At 40.7% G+C, this 27,246-nt stretch overlaps 2 protein-coding genes across 4 annotated transcripts in view; one reads left to right on the forward strand and one right to left on the reverse strand.

The window, feature by feature from the left end:
• glt1d1 (glycosyltransferase 1 domain containing 1) overlaps positions 1–1,736 on the forward strand; it is a 14,727-nt gene extending 12,991 nt beyond the window's left edge. For all 3 annotated transcript variants that reach the window (XM_063898345.1, XM_063898344.1, XM_063898346.1), the window contains exon 12: positions 1,230–1,736. In XM_063898345.1, coding sequence (XP_063754415.1) covers positions 1,230–1,382 — 153 coding nt within the window. In that variant the 3' untranslated portion in view covers positions 1,383–1,736. The remainder of the gene's footprint in view (positions 1–1,229) is intronic.
• Positions 806–27,246, reverse strand: LOC134874271 (transmembrane protein 132D). The gene is made up of 9 exons (XM_063898340.1): positions 26,772–27,246; positions 20,948–21,824; positions 14,375–14,512; positions 10,050–10,242; positions 7,913–8,056; positions 4,976–5,181; positions 4,434–4,698; positions 4,042–4,233; positions 806–3,956 (listed from the first exon to the last, which is right to left on the reverse strand). The coding sequence occupies exons 1-9, from the start codon at positions 26,842–26,844 to the stop codon at positions 2,652–2,654; spliced, it is 3,393 nt and encodes a 1,130-aa protein (XP_063754410.1). The 5' UTR covers positions 26,845–27,246; the 3' UTR covers positions 806–2,651.

Here is a 27,246-nt window from a genome sequence, read left to right on the forward strand (position 1 = left end):
TGGTGATGCAACACATGGCAGGAAAGTGCAAAGTGGGGCCCTCCAATGAGAGCTTATCAGTCTAACATTTAATGAGATTTGATACAAACGAGAATAGGTTAAGGCCAGTTAATTGAGCTTCAGCATGCTGCTTTTTCCCCATGCTCTTGCGTGATGTTGTTGTAACGGCAGGGATAAATCCTCCCCGGGGGGTCACGTGTGCTCAGCTTAGCTGCCAGGAGAAAACTCTCACAGATGGTTGTTTCGACCTGGGCTAAATAAACCACGACCCCAGCCAGGGCCGATGGGCAGCGAGTGCTATTCTGTCAACGAAAAAAGTCCACTGCACTCCAGACTTTTCGCTTGCCTAAAAATCCCCTCCTATGTACTGTATGATAGTAAGTCTTTCTGGTTCTTTAAGCCCTCAAAGTAATTACATGATGAATGTAGGTATAAAAAAATGTCTCAAAAGAAACACACTCGCACTTAAAATGTTTTTAAGAGAAAAATGGCACGTCCTGCTTGGCTCTATAATTTACACCTAAGAGTGAATTGATTATAGGTGTGCTGCTCATAAATTGAGCTTCAATCCTGTTTCTAAGGATTTATAGCTCTCATGGCGTTGCATAGGAGCCGTTCCTTACCAAGAGCCTCTCCAGACATAATCACATCACTTGAATGAAGTAAAGTGAATTGCCTTGCTGACTGGCAGTGGCTAAAACTTTGTGTGCCCATTGGCTCCTTCTGCTCCAACAAATGTTGGCTGCCATGTTGTAGGAAGCCAACGTTTGAGGAGTTTTCATTCATTTTGTTGGAGGCTTCTTTTAGTCTGCTTGGCCAAAAGATGAACGGCTAGGATTCAGGATGCTGTGTGAATACACATCTCAGTCAATGCTTAGAGATGACAACATTAAACATTTCTTATTGTCTCATTTATATCCTCATCTTCCCCTCACCAAGTTCATGTGACAGCTGAATGTTTTTTATTCTTAAATTGTAGCATTACAGTATTTGGATAGACTGGACAGACACTTTTTGACTTGGAGCCACAAACACCTCCCCTATTTGGCAATGTACAGATATTTTTGAAGTATTTACTAAGCAGCACAGGCTCTTGTTTGAGTTCTGTTCTCGTGCCTTGGATAATCTTTTATTCTTAAAAAAAAAGACTTTCTTGAATCACCTTCAATGGTAAGCTTTAAGTTGCATTTGGCAGTAAATAAGAATAATTTTTCTTTTAATCCTGCCAGGAATTTGTGCATCAATCTCAAAGGCTGTTATCAGATCACAAGCTGAGAGAGAGGGTGGTAAGGAATGGAAAACTTTACGTGGAAGAGCATCACGGCCTGAAACAGGAGAGAGAAACCTATAGGCAGCTGGTGGACACTCTGCTCGGAGCGTAAGGTGACAGCGCTCAACCCCACTCTGTATACTTTCTCAGGAAGAGCTGGGCATTACCCTGGTGCCTTTACATGCTGTAGGTAAAATGATCACAGATGTGTTTATTCACAGACTTTTAAGAAATCAGGCTACAAAGATGATGTACAAAATAACCTTGTTTTATCTGCACGGCTGAATTGAAATGATGCTGCAGAGCACTTTGAACCAAAGAACCAGAAAGAAATGGTTTTTTGTCCTGTTAATATATTTCATGTATACCTTAATTGCTAATGTACTGTTATTTATGTTTGGTATACATATATAAATAAGGCTTCTCTGCTTTTCAGTCTACTTAATAAAAGAGGCAAACAACTCCACTCTTTGTTTTTGAATGGTTGGGTATTTGAAAATGTGTTTTCATTCCCTCTATTTCATTCCCTCGGCCAAAATAATAAATGTAAAATTGCCAATCTCAAATTCTCCACAAACTCAGTGGATCCACTGATTTACCCTATCTGCAACTGTTGCACTATTTCCTATTCCTTCCAGTCTGTTTGCTTCCACATTAAACGGTTGGGTTGCAGACATCCAGGGGCCAAGCAAAAATTCCATTTGTTTAAAGGGCAGAGGGGCACAAAGGGTTCTTGTAATTTGTCGTTACAAAAGTTGATTTGGCAACACGCTGGAGCATGGGCTGGTTAGGAAAACATTTAATGTTAACCCTCAAAAGTTTCGCAACATTTTTGATGCAAATATAACATTTAGAATGACACAAAATATAGATAAACATCAATAGCTGTCCTGCATACTGTATCAGTGAAATCAAATACTTAAGATATGGTGTTTAATGAAAGAAATAAATGAAAATTTGATTCCTTCAATTTTTACAAAAACACGGGCCTTAGATATTGCATAAGAAATCCACTCAGACTGAGTTTAGTATTATAAATGGAAATCAATAGTTGGCATTTGTTATTCGGGATACTTATTCAGTGAGTCTTTGTCTGTGTAAACCATCATGTGAGTGCAAACATTGAAAACAAAAATCCACATGCAGTATTAGCATTTGGTGGCTTTAAATGCTGTGTATTAAAAGTTCATCTGGTTAATCTTTTAACACACATCCACACTCCAAAATGTACAATAATATACAGTTCATGTAAAAGGCCTTGATAGGTAATGAAATGTAGAGGAGGGCCATTCCAAAATGACATATTCTAGACAGTTAAGAAAGGCATTGAGGTGATCAAAGCCACATCTACTGTACATGTGAGGTCTGATCAGGTTCTGTATTACAAATCGTCTCCAGGCTTTGAAATAGTCATTTGAGGTTGCTCCTCAAAACTGTCCTGCTTCCCAACCCAGTGGATGCCATAACCATTCTCCTTGGGCGGGAGGCGTGGCGAATGCTGTCGCTCTAAAGTGGAGAAGGTGGTGAACTGGACTCTCTTTCGCTTGCTGGTTGGCGAGTGGAGGGACTCGGTGTGCATAGGTTTGCCCCTGAGGGAGCCCCCACAGCTGATGGGTGAGTCTGTAACAGAGGCTAGGCAACTGGGCCGTCTGCACATAGAGGCAGTCTTATCAGGCCCAATGTCTATAACGGTGGTTGTAGTCTGGGTTTCTTGCTGGACTGGACTGCCTGGCACGCTCATCACCAGCTCAGCATCTGTGCCGAGCCATACCCAGTCATGCCTGTGTCCTGTGGGCTCCTGGCCATGCGAGGGTGGCTGCTTGTGCCTGAACTTAACAACATATGAGACACAATTAACCATAAAAACCAAGATGGCCAGGCAAAAGACGCCCAACAGAGCATACATGCCAATCTCCAAGTCTGTGAGCGGCCTGCTGGCAAGCATTTCTTCTCCACCTATTTCTACCTCTGATGTCTCCTGACCAGGTACCTCCACCTTGGTGGGAAAATTATTGTTCACCAGGTTCCCAGGCGCCTTCACAGTGCTGGTAAAACTGGTCATATCCTCCACTATCATGTTGTCTGACCCATACACCTTGCTGCCGTCCGTGGGGCTGCTCATAATGCTGGTAGGAATGTCGGCGCTTCTTGCATTGGTTGTCTTTCCCACTCCTCCGAGGCTCCCACTCGTGATGAACGTTCGTTCTGTAGATTTGATAGTGGTTGGAATCTTCTGCATGACACTTTCCTCTCTATCTGAGGCGGGACTGCGCCGTGGAGGGTTTTGGGATGGTTTCCTTTGCTTCCTCACGCTTCCCACCTCTTCTCCATCATTCCCATAGTCACTGTCATTGTCCTTGTTGCTAATAGTGCTGCTGTCCACGATACCAGTATTGCTGTCTAGCCGCCGACTGTTCACTTGAAACTTGACCTTCAGGCTGCCGTTGCCCACAGCCACAGTGCTTTTGCGTTTGGACTTCTGGCAGGACTCACAGATGGACATTTCTACTCTGACCAGGACTCCCTCGCCCTCACCCTCAGCCACCACAGTTGGAGGCGTGCCCTGCACTGACACTACCCCCTGATCTAGAGACGCCACCATCACTTTGTAGTAAGCACGATCATAAATGTCTAGAGGGGTCTGGTTTCCATCACTGAACTGCAGCCAAGCACTGACCAAAGCCTCCTAAGAGAACAGAAAAGAGTAGAAATGTTAATTGTGCTTCTGATCTTACGTTTCATAATTCATTTATATGGAGTCAGTCTGTTACCTGTTTGGGGCTCTGTAGGACCTCCTGTGTGGTTGTGGTTGCCAGGATGGCCCTATTACTTCCCGTGCTGAGCTGTAAATTCATGGAGAGGCCTGAAACCAGCTGGACCCCTAACTCTGTAATGGTCACTTTGTCATCCATGACTTTGATAGTTTTCTTAGCCAGGATTGCATCAGACAGTGGAGAAAACACCTGTCACAGAAAATCCGACACAGTATATTAATAGCGTTGCCTCAGACTGTATTTCCTTGCCAGGAAGAGTGTAGTATATCAGGTTCACAGTAAAACAAATAAACACTCCATCTAACCCGGGGTCTTGCTGATTCTTGCTATGACATTGGTAACAGGATGTTTAGGGCAAGGTTAATCCAATTAAGATTTCAAGTCATTACCTGGATGGTGGTTGTCCCGAGGTCTCGTCCTGACAGTACCCTTCCAGCCTGCAACCTTGCCACTCGAGGGTCCTCAACCTTCATGAAGTATCGGACCAGCCTTGTGACATCCACCTGCCAATCCGAGCCTAGGAAATAGGCCTTAGGATCCCGAGGGTCTGCCTGCTCTGCCACAAAGTGAGTTAGCACCCGCACCAGGGCATGCTGATACTGAAGCATGCAGCCCTTCCCCTTCCTGTCATCTTCTTCACTGTTCCAGCCATTTCTGCAAAGCACAGGTACAAGTCACACCTGTCACATGGTAAATGCTCTGACCTGCTAAACTCCAATCACTCAACCCTGTCTCTTTGCCTGATTGGATCACATTGAGATATGTAGTTCATTATATAATGGCATCAAAACCTTAAATCCTTCGAGAAATATAATTTGGATGTGTATGGGTTAAGGGTGGCTATTATATACAGTTTATATATAGATATCGATCTAACATACCAAATAAAATATGTTTTATGTGAAATAAATGGTTTGTTTGTAGGTCCCACCTTTTTGAAGTTAGTATCGGGACCCTCCAGCTTTTGATTTGGCTCAGTTCTGTGTCCGACACCTCGATCTGGAGGGGGAGTCGAGGCATCCACACGTTCAGTTCTAGCTGAGCACTCAGGTAGCTGTAAGTAAAGTTCACCACCAACTTCACCTTGCCCTTTATCTCTTTGCCATTCATGAAAACATAGTCGCACCTGTCCGACACCTGGATAGGGGGAGATAATCCATCAGAACATGAATATATTATCATTTTAATTTGGTGTAAGCACGCTTGTGTAAACAATCTACACCACACTTTAACCTTCATATCTTAATGAAGGAGATATGAGTCATCTAACCAACGACAAAAAATAATCAAATGTTATCATAAAAGTCACTACTTTAACAAATAGGCCATTCTTACAACAACAAATGGCCTTATTGCAGTTTTTGCACTGCATGAGTAGCCATAGTGATGTCAGCTGGCTGTTATAAACTACTGCGATGATCACCGGTCCGAAACGCTAGAGAGGCAGCATTGCAATTTTATGTTAATCAAAATATCACGTGGTGCAGTGCTGAACATCATTCTTCACAGCCATACACATCAATTAATTCATGTTTTCAAATGTGACCTTGGGAAGTTTGGGCGACTGCTCAAACCTCTCAGGGACATAGTCAGACGCGAGTCAGGAGGTTTCCTTGGTCCTCTCAACGGCCACTGCTTTAAACAAATTGGATAATCAACGCAACATTAAAATTCAGTCACAAGACCCCTGAAGTGCACAGGGGACTGAAAGAAGGGGGGGGAAACAGTGACTTTGACAGATTGCCTAAAGAGGAATACAATGATTCCTACTCTCATTTATGTGAACTCAACAGTTTGCCAGAGGATGTGCTGTCACAGGGTCATGCTATTTTTGAGATCATCCTGTGTCCTCAAAGGGTCAGTGCATCAGTCATCCTGCACCCATGACCAGAGCATAGGCTTTAGAATGACCACATCACCATGTGTCATCCTTGCTGTTAGATGAGATACCTGGACTCCTTCCTGAAAATAATCCAATGCTTGATTTATATCCAAACAGCAGATTTAGATGTGGCTCTGGAGGCCTTGAATGGTTGTCATATGAAATGTCTAATGCAAGCATGGCAGAACAGACAAGGTCTGATATAGATCAGTGAACTCATGTGTATAATTCAGTGTAACCAGTCATCCAAAGGAGCATCCTTCTCCGAACCTTCAAGAGCCATGTTTAGAAAATGTTCTGAATCATCAGTTTTAAAGGAATGGCATTTTTATGTATAATCTGTCAAATCATTCCAATCACGATCTGATTCTGTGGCCAAGAATATCGCTCCGTCAAAATAGATATTGGCTTAAAAAATATAATTATGATATGACTTTCATCATTGGGTACAGTATTCAAGGCTAAATAAAACAAGTACTTCATCCTTGACTGACACAACAGTGACAGTAGTTTTCTTGTGTAAATCAAACATGTAAATAGCTTTGCAGAATTAATTATTGTAAAGGGACAATCATTCAGGCTTGATGTAAATCATTTAGTCAAATTACTAAGCCACACCATTAAAAGTCCTGATTAATCAATGCTTTGACAGTTATGCTCAATATGTCTCTGTTCAAGTATCAAAGTCTCAATCCTTCAATTCTGAAATGACAAAGAGAATGCCTATAAGTGCATTTCAAGTCCTTCCAACAATCACGCATCGAAAACCCGTCCATCACAGCAGATAGGACTTTGGTTTGTTTTTGTTTTGTCACATGAGCTACCCATTATGGATTAATCCTACCCCATCTATCACTTGCAGATTTGATACTCGGAGATCAAAAGAGAAAAGATATTGGAGTCAAGCTGTTAGACTAAGTAGATTAAAGGGAATATTTGTGACTGAAGCCGTTCTCTGGTCAGCGAATACACTGAGAGCTACCGTAAGCTTAGAACAACAGTAGAGACGGCTTCATTACAGGGTAGAAAAAAATATTTATTCCACAGCAGGCCTTTTGACCTCCTCATGTAATCCTACTTTTCTTATAACTGACACCAATCTGCACTTAATACATGTGCACTTACTGTATATACTGTACTACAAATCTTATTGTCACAAAATACTATCAACCTACACATCTGTTGTTTGCTAAACATGCTTTGCAAGTGTATTAGATGGCTGGAGCACACAGCATGTCTTTGTTTACAATGCCACTTTACCCTTGAGTAAGTACATTCACAGCTTCTGACCTCAGGGGCAGGAGACTTGACTTTCAATTTCATAAATAAACAAAGCTGGCTTTTGGCAGTCAGCCGTGCTCAGGTTTACAGGATAAAAGTAGCAAGTCATGGGATGGGAGACGTGACAGACTGCGAGGTCATTTGTGAAAAGCGATTTAGCTCAGCGATTGTTCATTGTCTGGGAGATTGATGGGCGATGTTGTCGGATCCCTGCTAATAGTTTGTTTTACTGGGTGGAAAAGACTCGGAGAGCAGATGTGACTTTGGTTGAACTTATTTGTCTGCGCCTGTCCTTCCCGTCACACATGAATCTAGCCTTTGCTTGATGAAGCTTTTTAGAACAGCCACTCTAAATTGCCCCCTGGCCCCCTAGATTCAACAAGGGCAGACAACACAAACATCTCACCTTGTTCCATTCATTGCTGCTAAACACATTTTCTTTCTCGGCTAACCATTTACAATAAGTAAGTGAATGTTTTTCTGAATTCAGTTACGAACATTAGTACTTGGGATTGAATGCAGCAACAAAAATAGAAGCTATATCACCTCCTACCTTTTCATTATAATTGTGTCCCCATATATGAATATCTTTTTTAAAAAAGCCTTCTACCGTAAAATGGTTTTACTAGGAATGTGTGAAACCAAAGACACTTCAAATAATGTATTAGGAGGTTATAGTGTGTGGAGTCTAGCAGTTGACCCTACCTTGAGAACATCCTCATCAGTGGAGCTACAGTCTGTGTAGTCAGACACGTCAGTAACCATTCCGTCTTCTTCCACTGCCACCGTCCTCACAGGCATCACCACCTTCTTTCCAGTGAGAATGGCTGTATTCAGGATCTCTGTGTCCTGCAGGGAGGCCAGGGAAATCAACAATAGACATTACATTTTAGTCAAGTATTTTAGTTACATTGCAATAAGACATTGCAAAGAAAAACACTTTTTTTGTTTTACATTTGAGGGCATTTGAGTAAACATTTCATGTAGTACAAAAGGGGTTTTGGAACTGTAGCACTGTGGGTTGCTGTAGGAGGAAGGTAGGATAGACCGGAGCGATGAAGTGCGACTAAGTGACTCAGCAGTCCAGATAAGGTGAGAAGGCCAGTCTCCCTTTGGGAAACTAGGGGAGGTGGAAGCAGATTTAAGGCTGGGTGATGGCTAGGTCACTGCATGGAAGGGAGAGCTTATCTTGGACTATTCCGCACAGGCCCACTGAGCATCGCCATATCTGCTTGAACACAATCAAATAACTTGAGCCACAGAGGTGAACTAAAAATAATCACTACATATCTACAGTACAGCCTGTTCTTTCACGCTCAATGTATTATGAAATAGGGCGGTGGTGGAAGGTAGAGAACAGTTGTCCACTAATCACAGGGTTGGATATTTGATCCATGGGTCCACTTGTCCTTGAGCAATACTCTGAGCATAGGTTGTTTAAAGTGGTCAAGTCAGCAACTTGCATAGTAACTTGCTTCCATGAATGAATGTGAATAGTGATATGAATACCACTGTTACAAATACTGTAGTAGAAGCATCTTTCTGTCTTACTCTCTGTGTCTGTGTTTTTCACTTACATGCATGTGTATGTATGCATGGGTGATCTAAGCATGGAAATGAAGCAGATGGGTATGTGTCGTACTCTGTAAAAAAACACACTGTTTTAATTGAAGTTGAAATAACTGAATAAAGTGCGTGTAAATTACTTTGAGAGTAGTGGAGTGCAGCCAAGTTAAGCTCTGTGCATGATCAGTTGAATCAAATTTAAAGAGACACTTGGTTACTCGGTATGAAAATGAAGCAGATGGATATGTGTCCCTTGACTGTAAAACTGGCTTAAACGAAGCTGAAATAATGAATGAACATAATGTGTTGTACTGTCGTAAAATATAGTTCAAAAAAACACATCTGAAGGTTTGCAGTGAGGTTTTCACCATTATATAGAAGTATTGAGCAGCAGCACTAGATGGAGTTCACAGAGCAAGGCTCAGAGTGATAAGTCAGCGCGAATGTCCCCTCGAGCCAGCCATCAAATCTCTTCGTGTTTGGCCCTCTGCCTGAGGTCAGCTTTTAATCCAAGAGAAGGATGAACCATGTCGAATTCACAAATCAGGATACTGTAGCATATCCTCATAACGTCAAGCTCTATGGCACCATTATGATGGAAATGCATCATGGTGAAATTTAAGTAACCCTTCTGCCCAAACGAATGGCATATTGATTCGTAACTTTTGATTGCGTGTATTTCCTCATAAAAAGTTGAATTAAAAACTGAACAAAATGTATCTGAGTCTGGCGGACTGTGTCAAGCGTGCAAACAATGGCGCATTATAAAGTAAAATGAAGTTCCTAGGTGACACAAAAATTCAGATTTAATCTTGTAAGTGGCGTAAACTCTTGTATACTGTTCTGTCTTTGGTGGTGGATTTTATATCACCATGGATTAATTATAGAGGATGCATGATAAAGAGGCCTGCAGCACCAAAATAGAAGCACATGAAGCAGCTGTTAGGGAAAGATGACCACATTGCAAGCCAGAACAGAGCACTACAACAAAGAGGAGAGACATCAGCTAGCTGACAGTCAACAACTCAGGGTCACACTCGGCTCAGAATAGAACCCATTTACTAAACAATCCAAAGCATATCCAGCCTTTTGGAATGCAAACAAGACACAAGTGGATTGCAGCAAAATACATTTTATGATATTTTTAAGCACCAGCACTCAAAGGATGCGAATGGAGGAAGTGTTGACGTTGTCGGAAACACTGCTCTCAGCGACATTGATTTTGTTTTTCTAAAATAATGATTAGGTGTGACATGGAAGCTGTCAGCTCACTCACCATTACAAGAGGAGCCAGGCCTACAAAGTCTCTTTGAGTTGTATAGATCCTCATGGCTCCTTCAGTCTTGGCTACATTTTTGGACTCGGATGTTAGTTCCAGCCTCCAGATGATCACCTGACTTTCAAGAGGACTGCTCAGCTCCTCCACCTCAAAATCCATCTGAAGCACCTCCAGCAGACTGCTCTCCAGCCTGAATGGGAAGCAGGATGAGTTAGACATACATGCATTCATCTAAAGTTTCGCAACAACAAATGCGGTTTCTAAACCGTGTAACAACTGTGTAAAGTTGATATATCACGCAAATCAGGAGAAGAACCCGCTGTAAAATGGGATTATTCAAGCTATAATCAATAATAGAATGATGCTATGCTATTATTCATTATAACTTGATGTAAAGAGTCCCATGTTTTTGTTTTTACATGAGAGAATGCAAATTTCCACCAGAAAGAAGTTTCCATCAAAGCCTCTGATAATTAATCAGATTAATTTACCATTGGGGTCTTCAATTACCTCACCACACTATAAATTCCTGTAGAGATAATTATGTTACATTTGTAAAGGTGCAGTGGTTTTACTGTGGCTCATTGCTCTCAGCGAAAGACGAGTCATTGCAGGAGCTGACACGCGTTATTTGCCATTATGAGCAGAACCAAACTTCCTCATGGTCACAGAAATGTGATGTGCTACCATTGCTGCTGTGAGACTTTGATTCATCCCTGTGATCTATGTATTATCCCTTGTGCATGGAGCATATCAGATTGCAATTATTGTGTATTCAGGAAACAGTTGGTGCTGTTAAAAGTTAAGTACAAAGAAACCAGATGAAGATTTGCACTGGATGTTTGGAGATATTTAGCTCAAAATCAACGTTAATGTTATGAATTTGTTCTTGCAGAAAGAAAGTGCAAAGAGTTATGTAGCAGGATGTGATCACAATAGCGGCAGAGAGGCCTTGTCTTTTTTTTATTATAGGGCTTTGAATCTGTAGGCAATCTCACAAACTAAACCAAAAAGGAGTAGAGTTGGATCTCCCTGTGCTACTAGACTACTGAGTTGCTGGTACTGTTAAATGTGAACTGAATATAAGTTGGTCAGAGGACAGTGGCATCCTGCATACACAACAGTAAAAGCCTTTCTAACTTAAATTGGCCTCTCAGTGATGCCAGCCAGAACAGAGTGTCCTAGCCATGGATTCAATTTTCTCCTATGGCCCAAGTTAGTATGCTGGGTTTTATTTCTTGGCACTGAAATGAACTATAGGAAAGATATATTGGTGGACAAAAAATGCAATAAGAGTGCACATACCCGCATGGACATTATCAGACCCACTGCATCTGTGTGTACATGTTATAAATGTCTGTGCCAGGGCTGTGCAGACAAGCAGTAAGTCATGTTCACTGCATGAAAATGACCTCTGAAGGGCTGCAGACCAGCCATCTTTCTGCATTAAAGCAACAAGGATTGGAGAGAATGCAAATAGTATTTTGTTAATCCTCTATTGTGTTCCAAACTCAACAACAAAGCACACAATAGTCCTCTCTACGCCGCCCTCTCATACATTGCACCATGTATCTGCCCCTATTAAGGGCAACACAGAGATTAAGTGTAATTGAATAATCTTAGCATATTGATTCCAGACCTGAGATTAAAAGATAATTACTGTATTCTGGTCAAGAATCAAAACAAGATATACTTGAATAATCACACATTTATCCCCTTAAGTATGCATTAACACAGATATCTGTAGAAAATGCTTTTTTTGCCTCAGTCATTCTTGTGAAGCGTCCCGGGGGATGATGCTTTAACTTGTTTTCGACCGGCAGCCTGTCTGTGAGTAGCAGCGCTTTAATATTAAGGTCCAAACCAAGCTGCTGTGACAGTGGATTAAAAAGCTTTAATGTACAGATGCTCACTGAAGCCAAGAAGACAAAAAGTCAGAAAATCCCCACCGTGGTGTGACAGTGGACACTCTGCATGTTTCTGTTGGTTTCATGACATTTTAGAGAGGATTAGTGGAAATTACTCAATGAAAGAATATGTTAAATACATTTTGATAAACAATGGCATAATCCACACGAATGGGGAAACAAATGTAATGAGGTCAAGCCAATAATAACAACCAGACATAAGGAAACAGTTCTTTCTCTGAAGCAAGCGTTGCTGTATGACCTCTAACAAAGTCCTTCTCCCTGTTTTGGAGAAAAATCTGTTTTGTTCATTTTTATCGAACCAAATTCACTGATGGATGATGACATGTGTCTAGTTTTATTTGTTTTTCTTTCATCCTGTGAAAGTTGTCTGCATACACTTGCTCTTTTTCAGCTTTGCCACAGCATTCAAACACAGATTAGACCTTAAGTTTTACAAGCATGTCTTGGAGCTGCTTTACAGGGACAAAGAATCTTACTGTTTGGGTTTAATCTCACTGGGAAGACTGGCAAGTTTGTACGGCGAAAAATAAAAATAAATGCAAGTGCACAACACAAGATAAATATTATACTCCTGCTCAAAGACATCTGGATGGTGAGCTAACTAAATGACTTATTGCCCAAGTTAGCAGCCTATAGCAGTTGGTCTGTTGTCCCACAATTTATTGTAAATCCTGACTGAAATATTTAAGTATCTTGTCCCAATAAGATGATTTTGGTGGTGCACCGACTTTTTACTGAGGTTGAGGTTGATCTTTAGTTTTGAGTGGAAAGTTTCCATGCAACTTAGTGGAAGCACTTGTTTCCTTTAGAAGCAATTTGTCCTCTTTTAGGGATTGCTTTTCTACTCCCTAAAAGAGGACAAATTATGCCATGATTACATGCTTTAATGTTGTACCTGTGCTGCAGAACCTCTTTTCACCCTCTGTCTGAAACCAGATCACAGTAAGCTCTGATTGGTCAACCGCTTAGAGATGTCCTGCCCCTTAGTACATCTGGTACAATATCTGGTTGAGTGCTAGCCAAAAGAAGCACGAGTTACATCGTGATATTACTATGTTACCAAAGTAAACACAAGGAGTCCAATGGAGGTGTTCAGGCAGGGGGGAGTGTGTGGGGGATAGAAACTCCCTCTGTGGATAACTTGGGGATTTTAGCTTTGCAGACCAGTTACATGCACATAAACCTATATTAAACACTACAGGAAAGGGTAAACCCCAATAGGCATAAAAGGGCCCCTTCACATTTTTATCTTGGACCTTTTTTAGGTTGAAATGTCAATTTAACCAGTACTTTGGTATCTAACCAAATAACAAAATCATGTTCGGTGAGTTGGTCATTGTAAGCATGTTGCCATGCTGATGTTAGCATTTAGCTCAAAGTATCCTTTCTCCTGTGCCATAGCTTTGCTGCACAGAGCCACTTACATGGCTGAAGATTAGACTTAGTCTTATAACATTATTCTAGAACTGAAAGAAAGGTTGAATTTATGCTTCGGTTGTGGTAAAACAGAGTAGGATTGAAGGGACATTACATAAATATTTGCGTGTTTCCTATTCCCTTTAAATAAAATATTTCCTGTAATCTCAGGAGGCATGGGATTAAATGTCAACTCTTTAACGGCCTCAGCTAACCTCACTGTACAATGAAATGCACTTAGCTGAAAATGAAAGGATATCTGAGATAAGCCACTTGTTCACGCAAGGCTGTAGTGTTCTTTAATGAGGTTACAGGGCAAGAAGTTAAGTACTTCCTAGAAGCCCCAATAGGATCAGACTAGCCTTTAGATGCATTGTCTCATAAATAATTTTGATGCCAGGTTTGAAAAGGACAGTTTTGTCATTAGAAACTTCCCTGCTTACAGATTTTACTGGTCATTGGTCAGATATGTGTTTTACTGCAAACTATGAATGCATGGATGCACACGGCTAGTAAATGTTTAGAAATGATTAAAGCCCAGAGGAGGGGTGGATCATAAAGGGGGAAAAGGAATAGCTGTTTACAAGGGGCAGCTTTACAGGATCACCTGCAGCCAACCTGTGCTTAGAGAGTATAAGACATGTCCTCCCAGAACGCAGCACAGTATTCTTCTGGAGTAAGCTGTTGTCAGGCTTGTACGCATGGATGGTTTGTCTTTTACTCCACTGAGTACTGAGACAAATACTGATATTCTTTGTAGGACATTCATCACAATAGTGCCACTTTTATCAGCTAGAGGCACTAGCAACCAACAGTAGATGAAGAATTCCCTTTGGACCTTCGGAGTGTTTTTCGTCCATTCTAACGACAGCAATCTAAGCCCATAAATATGTATAAACTCCCAGCCACAACAAACTAGACATAGATGGATAGCATACACTGGCATACAGAGTAATGTGAGAAAAACAGACTTGCCTTTTCCCAGGTATGGGAGCCTTCCTCTGACAAATAACAGCGATGTCTCCATCTGCACCCATATCCAGAGTGATGTCCCACAGTAAAGAGTTACTAGGTGTCGCTGTTCGAAAGGTCACACCTTTCTTTACTGTCGCTCTGTGGAAAGTCAAAAACAAAAAAGGTCAAGAATGTGGTAAATGTGAAATGTCCTGTACTAACATCCAATGGATTTCAGGGCAATAAATGTTTATCTTTCCAAAGTTTAAGGAGCATATAATGTATTTGGAATATTGTGTTGACCTAATTTTTCATACCTTTTGGAACATGCTTGTGACAAAATAGTATTTATAAATTGGTCCCAGTCCAGTTCATGGTCATATTAAACTTTTAGATTAAACATTTATTTTCTGCACACAGAATATATTTGATGTATGTGTAAAATAACTTTCCAGGCTATAACAATAAATCCAGATTTTCCGTTAAAGGGGGCAGCTTCATATTGTTCATATTTCAGTTACGGATTCAACCGAATGAAGACAAGCAATTCATTTCATTAAAAAAAAAAAATGTCAAAAGCTGAATTTCCATCCACCAAATTATGTTTTGCATTACAGATAAATAAGTGGTGTTTTTTTTTTTTACTTTTCCAATGCATCATTAGTTTTTCTAGGCCCCTTAATTTTTAATGATAAGCATTATACAGCTGAACACGTACACCTTTCCCGGTGGACTTCCCCAGCATTAACAGCTTGCAGCAGGTCAAATGTTAATTAGATATACCTCTATATGCATGTAAAATCGACTCCTCTGCTGCAACAATACTAATAGTCAGTATGGTGAGCTTTTCTCACAAAATATTGCTCCTTTTTTTTACTGAAAGCTCTGATAAGAATCCTTAATACAAGTTTTCTATAGTTCAGAACAACATCCTGTTGTAATTCTTTGGCGATTATCTGCATGCAGAGCTGTGTGTTTTTATCTCTGAGTCTTGATAAACAAAATATGTTGAGCGCATTAGGACTCTCTGAGGAGGTGTTATCTATGATGGGAGCAAGAGCAATCTTAGCACTTCTCCTGTTTTGAGAAGAGGGGTTTGACTTTGAATCCCTGTTCAGCACAATGAAACAAAAACAACATGCATTAACTCCTAATTGAAATTCTAGGATGACCTCTTTAGGGATTTGCGGTGAGTTTTGCGTGCACATGCTTTTGTGTGTGTGACTTAATACTAACATCTGCACATCGAGCATGTAATCTGAAAGGAAGGTCTCAAGTGGCCACCGTCTCTGCTCTTGAGCCACAAAATCTAACACAATCCGGTGCCTTAACCACAGGAGTGCAAGATAGAAAGGTCTCCCTTTTTTACTCTGTCTCTTTGTCACAAAGAATGGATTTGGAAGTAATGTCATCTTGTGGCATTTGTGACAAGATCAAACAGACAAAGACTTAATAGGTTAAAGGTCACAATTAAAGAGGGATCACTGAGCAGTTTCTTGTTCAATAGTGGTTTTAATCCTGTGCCATCCTGACCCCAGGGACTTCTGGATTTCCAGCTGCACACAACAGCATCTGATTTATCTTATTAACCCAGCTTCAACCAGGGAGCAGAGATCTAAAAGGTGGAATCATGTGGTGGTGGAAAATAAAATCCTGCAAGTCCTCTGGTCATGATTGCACGCAGCAGAATGCCATAGTTTTAGGGTCAGGCAGTGGATGCATATTGAGGTAGCTGTGGAAGAACCACCCCATTCTCTTTAATGCTAATAGCTGCAGCAGAACTGTACTAGGAAAAACAGAAATCTAGGGAATTCAAACTCTGGCTCTGACTATCTCTTATCAAATAAAGCCCAAAAAGGAGCCAAATACATTAAATGTTGGGGCTCTGTGTTTGTTAGGTAAATTAAATTAGCATGTACGTGTCCTGTTCATATTATTGAATGACAGTGCCAAACATAAAGTGGTGGCCAGTCAGTGATTATTAGTCTGAGGGTTCCCAAGATAGCATAACCAACTTTAAGAGATAGTTTGAATCTACTTTTAGTAGTGACACAATATGTAGTCTTATATTAACTAATCAGCTCATAATCGTGACTATTACACTTTATAAAATGTAAACAGTTACAGTTTTTCAGACTTCTGGGTTTGCCTTCTGGGTTTGCCTGGCCGTCTCACTTTTGATATCTTGTTTAAACCTTTTGCAGAAAAGACAAGAGCAACCTCACACATAATTGATGATGGGACTGGACAGTACCACAGTGGAATTTCTATCTGACAATGATGGATGTCTAAATTCTGCAAGCAGCTAAAACCTGATTGTGACCGTTAAGCCGCCGGCCTTGTAGAGTTCAGAGCATTTCAATGTTGTTGCTGCCCAGATCTCTGAATGTAAGTCTGTGTTGAGGGTTGTTATGCACCAGAATGTATTTGAGATATGTTAACCATTAACAATATTTCCATCACTTGCTGTGATGGTCAAACCTTTTCTGACAGTTTAGCTCCCAAGAAACTTCTTAAGTAGAAAGCAGTTTAGGTTTTAGCATGTTAACATCACGTATATGTGAGGCTGAGAGGAATGTCATTGGTGTTGCATAACCTAAATATGGCATTGTTATTGGATATATTTTGGGGGATTATTAATATTATGTATAATACAATTCATCCTGTAGCATATAATGCCTGGACATGCTACATTGCAATCTATCTTAGAATTGTATAGGTCACTTAGCTCGAATTCATGGCGCTATAGCATGTCTACAAACGTCTTTGACATGTGCTGCATAATGCACATGCAAAGTTTATCAAAGATTTTTTTTCAACTTAGTGCTGATCAAGCCAACTTTCATGTTCTATTTCTGTATATAATTACCCCACTGATGCTGACTGTAGAGAATTATAAATGCAATGTAATCTGGGCATAATCAATGAAGTGGGCCGGATAGCATGCACAGTATGAATGAGAAAAAACCTACTGTGAGTTTTCATCTGGTATTGACTTCTGAATAACATGTCCTGTTGTGACGGAACACCTCTGTGTATTGAGCTGCATGGAGCCAAGTTTAACTAACAGACAGTGGCAGCAATAAGAAGCCTTATTCCAAGTGTTTTTTTCTCCCCTGGTGTAAAAAAAATAAATAATCCCCAACGACTGGAAGAGGGCTTTCTTCTGAGTAGTTGGGAGCATGGACCAGTGTCTATGTCTTTGGTTAGCAGGCCCTGAAGAGGCAGCGGGCAGGGGGTGGGGGGGGGGGCACCTGGGCAGGGAAAATAGATGGCTGTGTAGACTAAAGCTGACAGTGTGTGAGAAAAGCCGCTCTCAGGTGCTGCACCTGCCATCCATCTCACTTCTGACCATGCACAGCATGAGTGGCAGTATTCTTTCAGCTTTTACATACTCTTCATTCACTTACACACACACACACACACACACACACACACACACACACACACACACACACACACACACACACACACACACACACACACACACACACACACACACACACACACACACACACACACACACACACACACACACACACACACACACACACACACACCACACACCTGGATGTGCTGGCAAACTGGTATACAGAATGGTTGTTGGCCCTTGGCCTTCAACAGTCAGCTTCCTCCCTTTTGTTTTGTGGATGGTGTTTTTTCAAGCTTATTTGAAACATCGCACAGCCATGGCCAACAAGGAAATGTAGAACAATGACAAAATTCAAATACCACTCTGCATAATACAGTTAAACAGAGACTGATTAAAGACCTAGATAATATTTTCTGTGTGAGCTGCACTTCCTGGCCCAGATCCATTTCATCTCCACGGTTGTTATCAAGATGCCTTAGTACATAGGGTTTGTAATTGCTTCCCTGATATAATTTGTGTTACCATCTTTGGCTTTGTGAATGCATCACTGCGGGGCAATGGTAGCACCAGTGAACCCAAGAGCCATCGGAAACAGATGCAATCATTAATTATGCAGGCAAATGTCCACCGTTTAGCCATATGATGGCCAGCCATTGGTATGTGTTTATCGTACTTATGGAGCAGTTTAGGGAGTTAGGGAGACGTTCACGCCAACATGTGTGCCAGATGGCAAACACCAAAGCACTAAAAAGGGATGTGAAAGTCTTATTTTTCCCAAGGATGAATGAGTAGGTTCCCTGGTTGAAGATATCACTGAGACAATGTCCTGTTGACACAGAAGCTTGGGTTTACTTATTGCCCCATTGCTTCCTTTAAATAAAAATTAATTTCGGATTTTTAAAAGCTGTTGTAAACTCATACTTCTTGCCACTCAACCACTCGATCATAAAATGAAGGGATCATCTAACTACCCTTCCGAGGTTGAATAATAATGAATTTAGTTTATCTGTGACCTTTATCCAACAATCGCTGAGAATGATTACATGAATGGACAGGTGTGGCTTGTCTTTTTCTCTATGGAACTCAAATGTGTATGTCCCTTGACTCTAGCTAGTGGCATCAATAACAGGTGTATCATGCTGATGAGAGAATTAAGCAAAGCTTAACGGGACATTCAGACGGTGATGAAGCACACAGACAGCTGTTGTGGACCGGATGCATAGGGTTTGTTAATGTGCTGAAAGGTTGGTGTGTGTGTGTGTGTGTGTGTGTGGGGGGGGATTGTTGTATTTGTCGGTTAAAATGACAGTGAATTTATTATGCATGTTTATGGCATTTGTACACAACTGCCCATCAAACAAGTTATATTACTACAAAGCTTTCTAACAAGCTTATCAATCTTTACGTGGTGGTTGAAAAGAAAGGACAAGAGAGGAGGGGAGCAGAGCAAAAGAAAGGAGAAGAATGGGATATAGGAGTGGTATACAAAGGAAATAAATGGAAAGGAGAGGTAAGGAAGAGTAAAAGACATGCAAGGTGGGGAGAGGAGGCTTTCCTGATATCTGCTATCAGTTTTTTGTTCAGAGACTGAGTAAATGAATTAGAGCAGCAATGATTAAAAGTGACGGAATGAAGAGCGGGAATCAGGATGTCTTTTTCTGGTTCATTGCTAGTCAAATATATTGTGTGGATTCATTCATGTTCAGATTCTCCTAACATCAAGACAATCCAAAGAATAAAACTCCTTTATGTTTCTTTGAAACGATTGTGCACAAGGAAAAAAAAACCTGAATCACCTTAGAGAAAAGTAGAGTGATTATGGGGGGCTAAAGTCAGAAACCTGTGCGTACAGGTGCATTTGAGCAGAGCTGTTGGCTCAATCAATAATTATCCATTCACAAATGATCAGAGTAAGTGACTCTGGAGGAAAATATAACCAGCTGAAAAAATAATTAATATTGCATGGCTGTCCCCTCACCTGCTCCCCTCCACTCAAGCATGAATTTGCAGGTCAAGTCGGAAGTTACTCAGAAAACATTTATTTTTCAGGAAATATTGATTGTGTACCAAAGCGTTTTTTTATCTACTAAGAAAAGATGTAACTATAGTTCAGGGCACACGGCACCTTACTGGACATCATTCAACAGCAACTTATATATTCATTTATTATTACTTGAAACAAAAACACATATTATGAAAGAAGGACTTATGATATACTTTACTCATGATATGAATCTACACACCAACCTGACACAATGTATTTCACACCTTCTGACAGTTCATTATTCACTGACTTGGAGTAAAACAGATTTATAGTTTCTAAAATAATAATAAAAAATCAGTCTCTAATCAAGTTAGCGTAAATATCCACTTGTCTGCTTTGACAGCTAACCTTGACAGATCTAGTTATGCTGCAGCGTGGTCCTCTTTGATCTCCATCTGAATGATAATAATAAAAGGCATTATAGCGCAGATGACCATGAAAACTGTCCATAAAACGGTGAGAGACATTTAATTCAAGTTCAGTTTTAAGGTGCAATTCTCCCATGTTGCATCATTTCACCTTGTAAAGGGGAGTTACAAACTGACATCTTGAAAGAAAGTAATGAGAACAGGTTTAGTCTTGTTTTACTCTGTTCATTGTATTCCTCAGAGAATAAGTACGGAGGTTGAGGAATACATTCTTGGGAAAATATAAGTACTCTTTCTAAAAATAGTATAAAATGTACTTATATCCCAAGGAGTAAACAGGATAATAGACCATCGCCCATTAAGAACCAAATCAAATTAAGCTACTCTGGTTATCCTCATGATGTCAACACAAGCATTACATTGAGATACCACAGAAAGAAGAGCGAAAATGAGTCATAAGCTACTGGAGATCTTATTTGAACCATGTCAACCTTGATGACTCATGAAGCATCAGTAAATGTCATCAGGCTGTGCTCCCTCGCACATGTACCAGTCTAACTTGACTTGAATAACATACCCCAGTTCTGGGAAAGACGGTTACCCTCTATGCAATAATCCATGATTAATCTCTTTACCTCCAATACTCCCTTATTTTAAAGGTACAGGATTTGCAAGAAAAAAAGAAGAGGACTAATATGGTTGGATAACCATTCCATGTATTAAATTCGTATCACCCAATTCATTTTGACTGAAGGGTTTTACCTTAGTCTTTAAAACAAACTGTGAGGCAATGGAAGACACAGGCTTACCTGACAGTGAAGTTAGTCAGCTCAGCAGAGCTGGCCATGAGTATGTAGAAGGTGGCGATATCAGTCTTCTTCAGTGGTTTGGAAGATGTCCGTATGACAACAGCATTGCCGAGCTTCAGCCGTGAAAGTGTAGCCATTCCTTTGGGCACCTGCAGAAGACGCACACTGCCAATCCTCTGCATGGCTGTGATAGGAACATACTCTGCCTGCTGCTGTGAGCCACCCCAACGACTTCCATCCACAGAATTACACTTCCCATTGACTCTGGGTTGCGCCTGGTAGTACAGCTCCACAGGGTTCCCAGTAGTCGGGTCCTGCCTCTCCCTGCTGGTGCCCTCTGACCCCGGAGCAAACCAACCAGGCGCAGGATTCAGCTCAGCCATGCAGGTTCCCCTCTCGCCTCCCATGGCACAGGAACCCCTGACCTCCTGAGTCTGCCAGAAAGCATACACTGTCACACACGGTAGCTCATCCACAGTTCCTTCTCCTCGGTCCCAGTCCCTACCAGCCACATAGAAAAGCACCCGCACTTTGGGCTTGGAGGAGAAAACCCGAGGCGTTAGCACGAAGGACTGTATTTTCCAGTTAAAGGTGAAGACCTCCGGAGCGTTGAAAAGCTGCACAGACTGGACTACATCTAGAGGCACAAGCTGCTCTGTGGACATCGTGCCGTAGCTGGCGTTGACGGCTGGCTGCCGACTGGATCTTAAGATGACAAAGGGCTGCGTGTGAGTCTGCATGCTGGAGTTCCTCATGAAGTCTTGCCCAGCTTCCTTTAGGAAGAGGAAGTCAGCATCTCGCACCTCGTAGTTGACAGGCAAGAAGACAGGCAAAGGCACTGGGCTCTTACTGTCGCTCAGCTCGGTATTGCTGAAATCTGTAAGATAAAAATAGAAAATCCCAGTAGGCATGTTAGAATCCATGCAAATATGTAACAGTGCCATGTGTATGAGCAACTAGAGTTCAACTTAAAAAACATTCAGAAAGATTTTAGATTTTATTTATTTTTTTCTACATTTGAGAATCAAATACTGTGAAAAATACCAACAATATTCCAGGAATCAAAAGTCAGTCAGGGCCAACTGATCCACTTAGTGGGGCATCAATGTATTAGACTAAAAGGCCTCTGAGCTTAACCTTAAATGCCTGTTACAGTACACATAGGTGATCTAATGTAAAGAGAAGCTTAAAAGAGTTTTACTTTCGGAAATTGGGATAAAGCAGCAGCTGAACTCTGTGACTTTGCAGATCTGTGACTCTATTGGTTTGAGGAGAGCTGAACCTTATACTCCACAGCTGATCATATTTGCTTTCAACCCTGTTTTTTACTTAGAAAAAACTGCAACAGCCTCCCAACAATACATCAAAAATAATATAACAGAATTTAATTGCAAACACTTTTAATTGTGTACCCAAATTTACATTTTAATATTGTAATGGGCAATGATAACGTGCACCACAATTTGCAAATGAATAAGACCCTGATAAGGAGACATTGTTTCCTCTGCATGTGCACCATAATTAACACTGTGCAGGTCAAAGTTGTTTTTTTTGGCATGACTATTAAATAGGTTTTCAAAGAGGGCTCAAATAAAACATAAGGTTTGGATAAAAAGACCCTGGATTAATATTTCTGAGCCCCTCCTCATCATTTCTGTGCAGTCCAATCAATCAACCAATCAAGTGAATTATATCCATTTAGGTCATCTTTGTATAAAATTTCATAAAAACATAATATATTATGAAATGAATTCTTTAATTCATATTTTTCTTTTAAAAGTATGTTCGCTATTCTTTCAATTCAGAAGCATGTCATTCTTTCATATTCCTTCCCCCCACTGCCCCAGTTTCACCTCTCATGGATGATCAGCTTTCTCTATATGAGGAGCAAAGGTGGGATCTGATACATCTGGCTCAAGGTTGAAATCTCCCATCAAAAACTGGGATTAAAATGGCTTTTCAGATTGTCAGAACAGCAGGCTGTGAATACCCAGCAGATCCCCCATAAAAAATGAATGGTGGAGCCTCACCATGTGAAGTAAAGGCGATGAGACCAGATTTTAATTTAAAAGTATTAAGCTGAGAGAAACACATCTGAAATTGTATCTGTGTAGTGGTCTGTTGGTTGTGTATTTATGTATTAGTTGCTTTTTGAATGACAGTATACCAGTATAATGATCATAAGGATTACTGGTTGACTGTTAAATACTGATCACCAGTGAAAAGGACGACCTTTTATACAAATGAGTAAAAAAATGTACTGCATAAATATTCTCTGAGCTGGTTTAAAAGCTTAATGGTAAGTGTTTGTCTCTGTGGACTCGAGCAGAGGTCACTCGGCCATCAAGTGTCCTCATTAAACGTCTATTTTGATAGAATTATGAAGATTATGGTAGCTGACCTGAGTCTGCTCTCTTTATCTGGTGGCTAATTGCCGTACTTGGTGAATTAAGGACAAAAACACTTGTGTTTACTTTGCAGTAAAAATGGATGAAGCTGCTAGCGTGGTGGAAAAACAGCATCAAAGACCAAAACAAATCATCATCCCACTGGTAAACCAAAGCTAACAATGTCTTACAAAATAGATAATGTCTTTAGACTTAAGCATTTGTGAAGTATTACGAAGTTCTCTGATAGAGTTGTATTTCCCTGAATTCTAAACTGTTATTTATCCAACAAGGAAGGCTTGAAGATTTTCTATGTCAATATCAGATGCCATGTGTCCATATGGTTGCTGGCATTTGACGGACGGGTCCCTCTATCATGGCCTCTTGTGCCTTTAATCCTCACTTATCCAAAGAGCCTGTCATGATGGTCTGACAGTTCACACAGCAATGACTACACTGCTTGCGTCAAAATCATGTCACCCAGCAGCCCTCGGAGGAAAACAACAGCATGTTTTGTTTTTTTTTCCTCCCTCTCTCTCTCTCTCCCTGACACACAGACAAGAGTGTCAGTCATGTTCTCTGAGTGGGCAACACACTGCATGAGGCAGGGACTGGAGCAGCAAACAGTACTGTCCTGGCTTGACAGATGTGTTGTTTTAATACCAGAGCTGGAGTGCATGTATCGCCATTGTGGCAACAAAGTACCTCACATGCAAGCTCATCCCTTTACAATTGGGTTTAATGGGTCATCTGTGCTCTCAGTTTTTTTTCACATGCTATTTATTTTCAGAAAGAGTAAAACAAGAGTAAATAGCACACATCTATTTGCAGGCACTGTTTGTAATGTGTCCTGGCAAAGTAAGAGATGCATCCGATGCCTCTGTCAATATTTTGGATGTGTATTAAGTGGCCGATGAAGCTGAACTTCTATGGTCCTATCATCCTGATGAGAGTCCTGCCCCCAGCCGATAAACATGAGAAGAAATCTGCCGCACCAGCTGGTACAGCCTCTCAAATCACTCTTTTTGAAAACCCTGAGCTTCTCTTGCTCCTTGGCTGAGTCAAAAAGCATCAGTGTTGCCATGCATATGCTACAGCTGCCTCTAAAAGACACCACTCAGACTGTTCCTTTTCAACGCCTTGCATTGTATCTTTATTTCATTTTTTCCCTCCACAGTATGTAGGTTAAGTGCTTTCTATGAGGGCAAAAAAACTGAGGAGCTCCTTTATGCCAGGGAACAAATCATATCTTTCAGTTCTGCCACATGTGTGAAGGAAATCAGTCCAATGAGGGCTTTAAATCCATAATGGATGTGGAATGTAAAGATGGTATTCATCTTTGGAAAGTGTTATGCGGTAGCTTAAATGTCTTCTGTTTACTGAAAAGTTTACTTAGGGGATGAAGACTTACAGATCCATTTAAAAGTAATGTTCCCCATCACCAGTTAAAAAAACCCACTGTTGTCTCTAATGAGATACATTTTGCTCTACAGTTTGTCTCAAGGCTCTATATTAAAATATGTTTAAAGACATGTCAGCTAACTTCTTTTCAGCATTTCCCAAATTGTAATAAATCTATGAATTATTCTATTAAAATGCGGCGCAAACATTGTGAATTCTAATGTGCTGTAATGACGTTCACCATATGTGCAAAACAGATTGCAGAAGGACAGTCGGCTCCCAAAAGTATCACTGAGGACAACAATGGATGTCTTCATTTTAATCAGTAATTGAGATAGTCTTGTGTCTCTATTTATAGGTCACACATCAAGCAATATGGTGATGATGAACACTTGAACACTTTTGAGCCAAGATGCTCATAACGGTCATTAAGCGCCTGAAGCAGATCATATTTTCTGTCTTACAAATGATGTTAGCACTATGTGTTTTTCTCTTTTGACTTGCTGACCTTTCCAATACATTTATCTTTAATGAGCACCAAAACAATGTGATAAATGTTTGTATAGGTTAAATACAGAGATGTTTTGGTATTTTTTGAGACATTAAGGCCTTTGGCAATAACCTTTGGAGGTAAACAGTGGCTCAGATACGCTCGAGGAATTTCCTAAAAGTTGCAAAAAGTTCAGGTATTTCTCAACATTGTGGTCAATTATTATAGGGCCTCCAGAAAGTTATGAACGATGTGATCCAAGAAAGGACTGGAAGACATACTTGTTTGTGATACAAAGTAGTGTCTGCTACAGGAACCTAAGCGGAGTATAGCTGTCCCAATTAAAAGGTAAGCTACAAAGGTTTGAGTTTGTTTACCTATTCGGTACATACTGTATGTCTGGGTTGTTACAATGAGCCATTTGCAAGTTGTTCAAAACTTTTCAGTGGAAGTTTATTAATGTTCTCTGGTCAAGACTCCCTAGCTGATTTGTTGTTGTGCCATTTAGTTCATGTCATGATGTTGAATTATGGGCTGTCAGTGGAGTGCAGAACCAATTCACTTGCCAATGTAAAAGTTCCTTGTCAGTCAAATCTCATGGTCGAGTCAAAGTGCTCTTGGGAGCATTATAGTGCTTTATACTAACATACAAATAGGATGTTCTGATCATGCAGCATGTAATGCCCGAGGGGCTGGGTAGAGTGAGGGTAGGAGAAGATGGGCAGAAAGGGGGAGAGAGAGGAAGGCTTAAGCTTTTGCTGTGATTGGTAGGGATTGCTATATCCAATGAGACTCTTAAAGCTCCTTTTTTAAAAAAAAATCAGTTTTATCACATTTTCTCAGTTTTTGTCATCCTTTTATCCACATAAATCAGCAAGCCTGCATTCCCTGGAAATAGCAATCTACAAGGCAGTTATGGGCTGTACAGTAAATGCCTTTATGATGTTCTTTTTTTCTTCATTATCAAAGTTGGAATTTCAGATATTCTGCTTCTTGTTTGCTACGTGAACATTTTCTAGCACACAACCATTTGTGAAAAGCAATACCTCCCAAAAAAAGTAAAGTGCTAAGGCATGGCTTGAGTTGTAATTTAAACCCCTGAAGGATTTTACTCCGATTTCTCCTACATGTGTAATACCCCCAGTCACTGCTGTCACACCCCTTTGCCTTAAAACATCAATGCTCATTGTTGTCTCACTGGATCGCTTTATCCCTGTGAAGTGCAATGTAAGTTTGTGGCACAAATGAGGGCATTTATATATTATTTAGACTAAAAGAGAAGGTTGTTTCACTGCTGACATGGCATTGCTCAGAGAAGGCCAACCCCCATCAGTAACAAGTGCACAAGAAGGACAGTTCTCTTTAATAGATCATTAGTTTTCAGTTGTTACCATTGAATGCAGTGTTGAAACAGTATGAAACAGTTAAGCTTGAGGGTAATTAATTGCGCTTTGCCAGAAGCTGAATTGTTTGTTTTTTTTGTCTCTTGTGCAGTTTAGATTTTAATACACCAATACACGCAATCAATTACTTCCAGGTTACTTACCTTGTGTGAGAACAGCTGTAATTGTTGCAATGACAATATGTAAGATCCTCCAGCTCTGGTGGTAAAAGCTCATTTTGGCACCCGGCGCTGCTCGCTGTTACAGGCAAGTTCCCAGTGTCCGTGGTTTGGTGTTGTTTTAGCAGAGCACGTAGCGGATCGTTTCATCCATTCCTGCAGTTCGAACACTTAACATTATCACACCTGTGTGAGTATAAATTGTAGTGTAGTCCGTGCTGAAGGTGACATGAAGATCTGTTCATCGGCTGGTCTCCGTTTGTGCGTAAAAGTTGTGCGTAACGAGATCTCTCTCCTGAATACTTTTTGCCCGGTCAAAAGAGTCTTGAGCTGAAGCTGTGTCACGGGGAATGTTTCGGTGCGATCAATAGTATGCCTCTAAGCGAATTATCTTAACAAATCCTCCAGCTTGAGTCGGTCTCCCAGTCTGCCACCGCGGCTGGGTCTCTGCGGTGTTAAA

This window comes from Eleginops maclovinus, chromosome 12, assembly GCF_036324505.1.
Source record: "Eleginops maclovinus isolate JMC-PN-2008 ecotype Puerto Natales chromosome 12, JC_Emac_rtc_rv5, whole genome shotgun sequence".
Taxonomy (NCBI): Eukaryota; Metazoa; Chordata; class Actinopteri; order Perciformes; family Eleginopidae; genus Eleginops; species Eleginops maclovinus.